The 12,043-nt window shown below is 38.1% G+C and overlaps 1 protein-coding gene across 5 annotated transcripts in view; it reads right to left on the bottom strand.

The window, feature by feature from the left end:
- Positions 1 to 12,043, bottom strand: part of VCAN (versican) — a 123,581-nt gene that overhangs the window by 68,337 nt on the left and 43,201 nt on the right. For all 5 annotated transcript variants that reach the window (XM_070743066.1, XM_070743065.1, XM_070743069.1 and 2 more), the window contains exons 4-5: positions 5,987 to 6,161; positions 5,763 to 5,890 (exon numbers count right to left, since the gene is read on the bottom strand). In XM_070743066.1, the coding sequence (XP_070599167.1) occupies positions 5,763 to 5,890; positions 5,987 to 6,161 (303 nt within the window). The remainder of the gene's footprint in view (positions 1 to 5,762; positions 5,891 to 5,986; positions 6,162 to 12,043) is intronic.

Genomic DNA, 12,043 nt, shown 5'->3' on the forward strand with positions numbered 1-12,043 from the left:
AAACAGGGCTGGAAAAGGTGGGGAGAAGCCTCTGTGGGGCCTCTCTAGGAATCTCCTGGGAGGAAACAGGGCTGGAAAAGGCGGGGAGAAGCCTCTGTAGGGCCTATCTAGGAATCTCCTGGGAGGAAACAGGGCCTCCACCCTCCCTGTGGTTTCCCCAATCGCATGCATTATTTGCTTTTACATTGATTCCTATGGGAAAAATTACTTCTTACAAACCTTTCTACTTAAGAACGTGGTCACTGAACGAATTAAGGTTGTAAGTAGAGGTACCACTGTACTCTAATTGATAAATAACCAAGGCATAAGTAACCATGAGCAAGACTTCCCTGTCCCATGGAATAAAAGAGCACAATTGGTCCAAAGGATCTGGGCAAGGCCCCCTCTGGTCATGCATTGCTGCGTTCTGAATGGTCATGGCTGACCCTGCTCATTGAGCAGGAAATGAGAGTGTTGGGATACTCCCAAGTTGTGCACTCTTTTTGTCTTGGAAATGGGACACATTGAGGATCAAAGGTAACATATTAGGAGACCTTGGGAGTCACAAAATGTAAAGCCATTCTGTCTTGCTAGGATTGAGTTGGAGCTGGTTTTTCCTAGCTAGATGCTCATAATTTCCAGACATTGAGTCAGCACCTCCACAAGTATCACTCATTTATCTTTCCTATGCTCAAACAGCAAATACTGCATGCTTCTTGGTTTAATAGTATTTCACTTTTGCAAACCGTGTTCTAATTCAGGCAACAGCATAAATCAACAAAGGAACCCTATGATTATCAAGTTTGTATTTAAAGAACAGGAAGAATTCCTAACAGAGCAGAATTATTAGGGATGAGTGTGCAATTTTAATGTTTAATGGTCCCTCGTATAATGTCTTCCATATAAACTAATTTCTATCATATCCTGCTACAGGTGAAAAAAAAAAACAATCTAGTTGACATTCATGGTGAGATAATAGCCTCAATCCTCAACACTGAGGTATTCAGTCTTCCCTAAAGACATCATTTCAAGGGAACACAATATTCCTCAGAGTCCTTACAATTTACAATCTCTTCCTCTGAAAACTCTATTCATCGTGATGAATATTTTTCTATAATTGGAGATGAGTAAATGACTGGAGATATCTACATCTTGTTAGAATGGCTGAATGAGGGAGAGGGGTATACAATGCTTTCAAAAGGCATTGCATAGAACAGAGTTTATGTACTGTGAAGACAGAAGTGTTGGCTTTCCTCCCAGAACACCTTAGTATAAACTCAACCTCTCTGATAACAGGATACTATTTATGCAGATGACTAAACCACAGCAGAACTTTTCAATAAAGCAATAAAAATGGCATGAACTTCAACACTATATTTGGTGTCGAGTAGTTTGTGCTCATAAAGATTCTCCTGGGTACCCAATATGAACATCTAAGTTCTCTCTTTGTTGTATTTTGGGTTATTGTATTTTTTTAAAAAAAAGTTAAATGTGAAATGTGATTCTCCAAAGCAAAATGATCACTGTCAAGTTTTCTATTACCAGAAATAAGAGTGATGGCAACAGGCTCTCCAAACTTCCAAATACAAACTGATTTCGAAAAGTTGGGAACTTTTACATCTATTCTATTGAATTCATGAAATTATAACAAATATTTTCAAAATCAACCAAGGCATTCAAAGGACAAGCTTTCACTTTATATCTGCAAGTACTGCAATCCACACGAGGTGGGGGTTTGTTCCCTTTGTAGAATTGGAGATGCTGAATAATGTATCTGCAAGAGCCAAGGAAAGTTTCCCAAACAAAACAACATAGATGTATTTTTCCCACATGTTCCAGGAAAACAGAGAGAAAATCCATCTGGCAAACTTGTGAATGATACAGCCACAAACATTAGAGCAATGAAAAGTAGCTAGAAAGAAGGTAGTGGGATTTGAGAATTAAGAGTGATTCTCCAATGTTTTGATAGCTGGGCTCCATGCTGAGAGTAACTCAGCAAAACTTTCAAGGCAAACAGTAGAGCCCGGAGCAAGACAGTTTAGCTTTCCCTGTGCCTTGCAATAACAACACTGACATGGAAACCAAGACACTCTTTGGAATATATATAGCAATGTGATTTCTGTTGGCTTGGCTCCTAAGCAAGGTTAATTGCCTGTTCCCCAAAGTCAAAACATTATTAAGAAACTCCAAATTTTCTCATTTGCATATTTAGATTATTCAATTTAAAAGACATCTATTTATTTATTTTAATCAATAGCAGCTGCATGCACCATCACCAAAACCATTGCCACTATTATTGCTCCTGTTCCCAAAAAAAAAAAGGAGACTGGCTAATGGTTTGCTTGAAGAACAACAAAGCAAAAAATTCTGTTCCCAGTCATGCCAAAAAACCTGAACTCTAAATAGATGATTCATTAATTTTGTTAAAATGTTAACATTAAGCTTAACATTAATGTTAAAAATTAAAATAAAGAAATCATAACAAATTAGCATAGTAAATAGAAAGAAAAAATTTAAGAACTAGACAACCTGTGACCTGTGGTATCATCATTTCAATTGTGCTAAGCAATGGGAGTGGGAATGATTTCCAACTTCCTGATGACTTCCCCACTGATTGTTTGTGGGCAGCTTGCAGGGAGAAAGTCAATGGGGAAGCCATCAAGGAAGGTTACTTACGAGACCGCCTTCTGCCGCATGAGTCCCAGTGTCCGGTTAAGTCCCACAGAGTCGGCCTTCTCCAGGTCCTGTCAACTAGACAATGTTGCTTGGAGGGGCCTGGGGGAAGAGCCTTCCCTGTGGGGGCCTTGGCCCTCTGGAATCAGCTCTCCCAGAAGTTTGAACTGCCCCCACCCTCCTCGCCTTCCGCCAGAATCTGAAAACCTATTTATGCCACCAGGCTTGGGGTCACTAGACTCTAGCCTCTGGCCAACGAATGTGTGGCATGTTTGAGGTTTGAATCTGAATGAATGAATTTTAATGTTTTAGCCTTTTTAGAATGATTTTAGATTAGTTAATTGGATTTCAGATGTGTTATTGTATATTGTTTTTTTATATATATGTTGTAGGCCACCCCAAGTCCATGAAGAAGGGCGGCATACAAGTCCAATAAATACATAAATAACTTGCTTGGGTAGGTCTTCCCCAAATCCTTGCACTATGCTTGCACTGTGCCAGCCACTCATATACCCTCTGAACCCTTCCTGATCCATGCAACATCCACACAAACACCTTCCCCAATTTGCACTGCATCTTCCATGACCATCACACAATTTGAGCAACCCTTCACCCTCTTCTGCTGCCTTCCTGACCTCACTGTGCTTCTCATTCTGTCAACCCTCGCTGCGCTTCTTGCACACTACCTACTTGCTCCCTCCCCATTCCAGGGGCAGCCACTTATCAGCCCATTGGCTTGAACTTACAATTTCCTGCTGGCTTCCCCATTGAATTTGCTTGGGCAAACCAGCAGGGAATAGAGTTTAGATTTCCTGCTTGTTTCCCTATCATGTGAGAAGCTGCCAGGTAGAATTGGAAATTACAGTATAGCAGCACAGCAGTGAAGTGGTGGCACGTTTTCCAAATTTCAATCAGAAAGGAGTAATGGGTCCGGATTTGGGATTCCATTTGAGGTACCTTTATTTAAAAATTGTTGTCCAATGATGTAGTGTTCTACTGAATGTTACAAAAGACATGAGAGTTTTAAAAGTATATAGATAATTTAAGATTACTCATGTGTTAAGCCATGTCTAATTTTAAACAAAGAAAGAGACAATCTAAACCTTGGAAAAGGAAATAGCATGAATAAAGTGCTGTCACAAACAAGACCCTGTCACATGTCCCTTCCATGATGATCTCTTTTCTGGGTGGGACAAATTATAGAAATTCCAAAGCACATCTTAAACTTATATGGGAGGAAGTAGAGAGAATAGCTATACTCTTATCTCTAATGTGCCGTTTGCCACAGTTACTGAACAGGATTGAACTTGAACTATATGGAGGCATCAGTTAAAGACAGATCAGAACTATTTTAAACACATACGCTTCAAACTTAATTGTACTCAATGCTGCCCAATGTATTTGGATCTAAAGAAGAAAATCCCAATGGTAGCTATCTACTCCAAGGAAAATTGTAGTAGATGAAATGTAACAAGAGCCTAAATTGGTTCCTTGGGCATTGATCTCACTTTACTCAATGGATATGAACTTTTTTTTCATTACTGAATGATCATTGTCCCCAATATTAAGTATTACATTTAATTTTATTTATTTATTTTATTTATTTATTTATTTATTAGATTTGTATGCCACCCCTCTCCGTAGACTCGGGGCGGCTAACAACAGTAAAAAACAATATAAACAAATCTAATATTAAAAGTAGTTTAAAAACCCCAATTTAAGAAACCAATCATACATACAAACATACCATGCATAAATTTTGTAAGCCTAGGGGGAAGGGAATATCTCAATTCCCCCATGCCTGACGACAGAGGTGGGTTTTAAGGAGCTTACGAAAGGCATGGAGGGTGGGAGTAACTCTGATATCTGGGGGGAATTGGTTCCAGAGGGTCAGGGCCGCCACAGAGAAGGCTCTTCCCCTGGGTCCCGCCAGACCACATTGTTTAGTCGACGGGACCCGGAGAAGGCCAACTCTGTGGGACCTAACCGGTCGTTGGGATTCGTGCGGCAGAAGACGGTCAAGGAGATATTCTGGCCCGATGCCATGGAGGGCTTTATAGGTCATAGCCAACACTTTGAATTGTGACCAAAAACCGATCGGCAACCAATGCAGACTGCGGAGTGTTGGAGTAATATGGGCATACTTAGGGAAGCCCATAATTGCTCTCGCAGCTGCATTCTGCACAATCTGAAGTTTCCGAACACTTTTCAAAGGTAGCCCCATGTAGAGAGCGTTACAGTAGTCGAGCCTCGAGGTGATGAGGGCATGAGTGACTGTGAGCAATGAGTCCCGGTCCAAATTTTAATACTCATTTAATAATACTCATCATCAACACCAGTGTTGTTGAAATCTAATTAATTGCAATGTAACATTCATTATCACTAGAGGGATTTCTTCAATCTTTCTTGAGTAGTTTTTGCTATGGAGCAGTCTTATGAGTCACTTATATTTATGTGTAGAAAGATAGCCCTTAGCCCTAATGTTTGGAAAAGTATTTGGTATAATTCTCTTTACAAAGGGAAAGGTTACAAGAATTCATTCAAAAACTACCAAAGTTTATTAGATGTGCCCAGCGGTGGTATTCATCCGGTTCTATCCAGATTGGGTGAACCAAAGGTTCTGACTACACCCACCCATTCAGACGTAAACACCCAACATTTTTTATGCTGTATGCATGCACGGATGAGGCGCGTGTCAGTGAAGTGAATCGTAAGCTTACATTTGCGAACCAGTAGGGAAGGTAAATGAATACCACCCTGGGTGCCTGAAAAAGTGGCTAGCAGGATTGTGACTGAAACGCCCAATATTAAAGGTAACACTAACAATATCTGTGAAAAGCAATGAAATTTTGTGTCAGGCAGGGGGCACCCAGGCCACAGGCTAGGATTCCTGCCATGCAATTTCCTACATCTGGTACTTCAGCTGAAAGGGAAAGTGTAGCCCCCATTCAACACAAATCATATGCCATTTCCTAGTCTCAGGAATCATCAACAGACAGTACTATCAAGGTTAATTTCAAATGAATTGTCCCTTAATGTATTCAGATAGTAATTCAGCACTTCCACAACTTGTTAGCCACAAGAAAAAAAGAGATAAATGTGTTGCTTACCATCTATGCTTCCAGCATAGCAATAGACATCATAAGTTTCATTAGAAAGACGATATCCATAGGATCTAACTCCTTCTTTTCCCATCATATCTCCATAACAGCCAACTCTAGGTTGCCTAATAGGATATCTGCAACAGAGTAAAATGAAATAAAGTGAATGAAAGATACCATAAATGTAACCTAGCTATTAGATGAACTATAAAAAAGCCACTTGATTATCTCACCTAACAGATTGATCAGATAACCAGCCAGCATCGCATTGTTCAAATCCATCTTCATATGCAGCTTTCAGTTGTTCAGGATTTGCAATTACAGCACCATTTTCCAAACAGATCTCCTGAGCTTGTTTGAAATTCAGAGTGTATCTACTGGCAGATGCACGATAGTGGAACACAACACCTGCAAAGATAATAAAGTTATATTGCATCAACTTTTATTTAGAACTAAGTCTGAGGAGAGGGGAGGCATGCAAATCTAATAAATAAATAAATAAATAAATAAATAAATAAATAAATAAATAAATAAATAAATAAATAAATAAATAAATAAATAAATAAATAAATAAATAAGTAAGTAAGTAAGTAAGTAAGTAAGTAAGTAAGTAAGTAAGTAAGTAAGTAAGTAAGTAAATAAGTAAATAAATAAATAAATAAAATTATAATTATAAAATATGAGAACCTTCCTTAAATATAATTATAATTATAATAATTATAATTATTCTCATATTTTATTCTATGCCCCTATTAACATTACAATTATTTTTATAACTATCTTTTGCTCAGTTTACAAATCTTCAAGATACAGAATCCATCATTGTTCATTTTTTACATCATACTTCTGTACTTTTCTAATAGCCTCTGGCCCATAAGGAAATAAAACTGAACCAAATTAAAATATCTTCCTGAGAGTTCATGAAAAATAAATGGTCAATCTTCTGCCTTTTATTCTATGCTTCTAGATTAAAAAAAACTTCAAAAGAAATGTGATACTCATATAGAATTATAGTGTTATATTAAAAGTTTGACAACAACTATTTGTAACTTTCGCCTGAGAAACAAAGCAGAGAAGAGTAGACTAAATATCTTCCAGACCTATTTCTATTCCTGTGGGGGGAGGGGGGGTTAATTACAAAAGGAACAGAACAGTGGCTAAATTGTTTGTATAGAGATTGTGGCTTTATTCAGAATTTTAAAATATGATCAAGTGTCCTAGTCCTTTCTTCTGCATTTTTTAGTTTAGTTTTGTTTTTTTGGAGGGGGGGTGTTAATATATGAAGCAACCAGAGTTCTAAATCAAACATTTTCAACATTATTATGGTTATAACCCATATCTTATTCAAATCAACAGAATAAAAATGTTAATGGGAAGTTTAGCTCATGACATTTCATTTGTAATGAAAGAGGGTATCAAAAATGTTAACGTACATGTATAATTAATCTATGTTGCTTTTTTAAAGTCAACTAAGATTTTTAACAGCTTTTGGAGGGAGTCTAGATTCTGCCATGTTCTTAATATTATGAGAAAAGGGTAAGTGAGACTACTATGTATATCCATGTGTGTGTGTGTATTCAAATTTGTAAAGAACTGATAAAGGAATAAAGGGATATATGAATATATCCTGCCTTTCACGCAGAAAGCTACCAGTTTAAATTCCGTAAGGGTATGTCTAGCTGATGAGGACATAATAAGGCCAAAATAGATCTATACTAGGCTCCCTTCCTTTTCACATATCAGCAAAAATATGTGTATATGTGGGGGGAGAGTGTGGGTGTGCTGCATATACAGTATATATATATGCAACCACATCATCTTTCGAGTGACTGCTGTGTTAGACCTCTATAAGACACAAACATCGTGTCACTAAAGTTTGAAGGTTTAAACTTTAAGGTCCCAGATTCAGTTGACTACCTCCAGCAATAAAAGAGCTTGATCAATTCCCACCAAGCCTAATGTCAGCTACTTGGGCACAACAGACCATAACATTTCCAGCCTCAGTTAATGAACTGGAAAATAGATTCAGATGCGCTTTGTCATAAATAGATGAAGCTATTGATCTGCCCAGCATACTTCTTTGTTTTTGTTAAAATGTAACACCCTGATTTAGTTTCATGACTTATTTCTCCTCACACATTCACAGGTTATTGCAATCTAATTTCAGAGATCTTCACAGCTGTATGAACAGAGTAATTAGGACAAACAAAACCTTTTTTTAGTGTTTCTCCTTCCTCAGTCATCGCAACGCAAGGTCATTTCAAAGGACATATCTAGCAGCTTTTTAAAATCCAAAACAAAGTTTAAAGCATTGCAGCAGGAAAATACCGCAGAATTAATTATTAAAAAATGGGAGCAGTTTATCTTGATAAATCATAAATTCATCTAAGTATACATTTTACTCATTTTACAGATCTGATGAGTTTCTTTTTAAATAACAGACAATCTACTCTTGAAGTAGTCTTCTATGATTAGGAGGAACAAATGTGATGCTTTGAGTTACTCATATATCCATACCATTTAACACTTTTTTGTGATTCATAACAACATTCTGCAAAAAGTACTGGACTAATTCTACCATATTAGTTGGTTCCACCCAAGACACCTAATGGACCCAGAAGGATTTCAGAGGGCACTTGGGGAAATTCCGGTGGAGTGAAAGGTAGGGGCCTGTAATATGGCTCAACGGAGGCTTTAGACTGGACTGCACCTGTGGGACCTCTCTATGGCAGTAGACCCAGGAAAGCTCCTTAGTTCACTGAGGAGCTCCAGGGGATGAAAAGCCAGAAGAGATATCTGGAACAGCGTTTAAGGGCCAGTAAATCTACATCTGACTGAACACTGTTAAGATCCTACATTAGGACCTATCTAGTGGCCATCAAAGTGACAAGATGTTACATCTTTCCACCCTGATTGCATCTGCGGAATCTCGCCCAGCTGCCCTGTTTAGGGTGACCCACTCCCTCCTTGACACAGGGGAAACAGAGGAGCCCTTACAGGGTAGAGCTGAGGAATTTAATCAGTTTCTCGCAGACAAAAATTGCTCAGATCCGGATCAACCTGAAATCTGACTGGGCAAGATTGACTGAGATGACTGAGGGGGGGGGAGTCTTAGTTTGATTGTATGGGGCAAGTTTGAGCTGGTGATGCCTGATGAAGTGGACAAAGCCATAGGAGCTGTAAGTTCCTCCACTTATTGGACTCATGTCCCTCCAGGATGGTTTAGGCCCGCAGGGAGGTGACATAAGACTAGATCCAGATGGTAGTCAATGCTTCTCGGAGGGAGGGGTTCTTCCTGCCTCCTATAAAGGAGGCAGTTGTGCACCCTCTCCTCAAGAAGCCTTCCCTCGATCCAGCTATTTTAAACAAGTACCATCCTGTCTCCAATCTTCCCTTTTTAAGGAAGGTTGTTGAGAAGATGGTGGTGCTCCAACTGTTGTAGTCCTTGGATGAAGCTGATTATCTAGCTTCCTGGTTCCCAATATGAGGTCCATGCCCCACAGGGGGGCAATTTCATTTTAATGGGGGCAATTGAAACCTTGTTTAAACCTTGTTAAGGGCCTTTTAGGCTTCCTCCGCGTGAGTAGTTCACTTTTTGAATAATAAGAATTATAGGTCATGGTGGGGAAGGCCTCGGGATTTTAGAGATGCTTAGGTGGGCCAAAAAAGTTTGGGAACCACTGATCTAGACCTTTATCAATCCAGTTTCAGGCCCGGATACAGCACTGAAACTGCTTTGGTTGTGCTGATGGATGATCTCTGCCAAGTCCAGGATAGAGGACATTCCTCTATCTTGGTGCTTCTTGATCTCTCAGCGGCTTTTGATACCATTGATCATGGTATCCTTCTGCGCCGACTGGAAGGGTTGGGAGTAGGAGGCACCATTTTGCAGTGGTTCTCCTCCTACCTCTCCGGTTGGGCACAGTCAATGTTGGTGGGGGACAGAGGTTGTTTCTTAGCCCTTCCTGTATGGGGTACCTCAAGGATTGGTTTTCTTGCCCCTACTGTTTAATATCAACATGAAACCTCTGGGTGAGATCATCCGTCGGTTTGGGGGTGAGTTTCCATCAATACGCTGATGACATTCAGCTGTACATTTCCACCCCACGCCAATTCAGTGAAGCAGTTGAAGTGATGTGCCAGTGCCTGGAGACTGTGAGGATCTATATGGGTGTCAATAGACGGGTGTCGACAAGACTGAGTGGCTTTGGGTTTTTCCTCCCAAGGAAAACTCCATCTGTCCATCCATCACTCTGGGAGGGGGAAAACCTTGGGCCCCCCAAATCACTCTGGGAGGGGGGAAACCCTGATCCCCTCAAGGAGAAGGGCAGCCTATAAATTTGAAAAACAAAATAAAAATAAAATAAAAATAAAAACATTCAGTGGCTGAAGTGCTTCGAAAATTCTGCTGAAAGCTATAATGAGATAAAAGTGAACAAGTTCTATTATTTATAAATGATGTGATTTTTTTAAAAAAAATATTTTCCTCTTGTTTGTTGTAGTGATATTAAGAGGGGTTACATTAATAAATCAAAAATAAACAAACAGTATTAAGAGTTTTTCTATAATTTGGGCAAATAAAATATTTGAGAAAACTAAAAACAATTTCAAGGCAAATTATAATAATAGGCCTCAGTGCTAATTTTTTAAAGAATGTATGGCATTGCTTTATATTACATTAATGTGCAAACACAAAAACACTGACTAATTAGGATATATCTGAAATTTTGCTCTCAAAAAGGGCCCTCATTCTTGGATGTGTGCCAGTGATAATTTATTTTACTCTTTATGAAAGCTTTATAAACAAATAGTCTCAGTAGAGATTACACTGAACTGCTTTCCAACTTGAAATGGTTATTTACAATAATTTTTAAGTTGTGTATGTACAAATGGCTGAGAATAACTAGATTATAGTAAGATGGTACTCAATTATTTTAAGTGATAAATATTCTTTTTTTAAATCATTTTAATCACTTTTGTGCTGCTTATCTAGCCACAGGTGACTTTAGGCAGCTTATAGACTCTATTTTTATTAATATTGCTTCTTCATTGCTTATTTTACCCCTATGACAATCATTAAGTGTTGTACCACATGATTCTTGACAAATGTATATTTTATTTTATGTACGCTGAGAGCATATGCACCAAGACAAATTCCTTGTGTGTCCAATCACACTTGGCCAATAAAATTCTATTCTATTCTATTTAACTAGCTTAATGCTTTTTCCCACTTAAATACCCCCCTAAATAAATCACAAGAAGAGATATTTAGCAACTTGATATTATGATTATAAATAATATAATATGACAATTATAAATATATAATATGACAATTATTTTAAAAAGGTTTAAAGTTTGATTAAAACAATTGTTTTTATTCTATTATCCAAGAATCCCTTGTGCCAATGAGGGGGCCTCAAGTAAATGCTGTCACTAAATGTTTTTTTAAAACATTTGTTATAACTTTATGAGGCTACTGAATCTTATTTTAAAATCTTGCTAAAACTCTTGAAAGGAAGGCTTCAGAAAAAATGCCTTCATATTTTTAGATTTGGTAATATTGCCAAATATTAGAGTGCTAGAGTCATCATTAACAGTGCCCAGTGCCACATCACCAGCATCTAGCTTATGTAGCAGTCCTCAAAACTTCCAATGATAATGTGGAACAATCCAAAGTTTGCTAATCACATTTAGAAGTGATTCAGCCTATTCCTGTCTCTTAATAGTATTATATTTAGAACAGTAAAGTACTCTCAACTTGCTTATATTAAAATACCGTAGGATAAGTCCCATATGGATATAGGAAGAATTGTTGAAATGTTTTTAATATCTAACTAGTGCTAATTACTATGGCCTAAAATTCCCTATCAGGTCAGGTGATTTAAAGACTTTGTGATCGCCACCACTATGGGACAAGTGCATTTAAAATTGACTGTTTCCATCTTTGGGAATTTCTGGACAGGTCATGCCAGCTTTCTCCTAAGTTTCTCTTCAATATAAAGGGGGAGGGGGGAATCTGGCAATCTTTTAATTGGTAAGACAACTTAGTACCTGAGTTTAGTTTTAATTGATTGGAGATGGTCTCTTTTAATTATGCATTCTTAGCATACAAATTTGTAGCTCACAGAATAGCAGATATTTTCTGGTATGCAATAATTAGATATTCTGTTTCTCTCACTATGGACTCCCCTTCATCCTACATCTTTTGCACTTTTTTGAGGGAAAAGTGCTGAAGTCATAAAGACTTAACTTGAATGCAATGAAAATTTGAGAATGGGATCCCAAATACA

The sequence above is a fragment of the Erythrolamprus reginae genome, chromosome 2, assembly GCF_031021105.1.
Source record: "Erythrolamprus reginae isolate rEryReg1 chromosome 2, rEryReg1.hap1, whole genome shotgun sequence".
Lineage (NCBI taxonomy): Eukaryota > Metazoa > Chordata > Lepidosauria > Squamata > Dipsadidae > Erythrolamprus > Erythrolamprus reginae.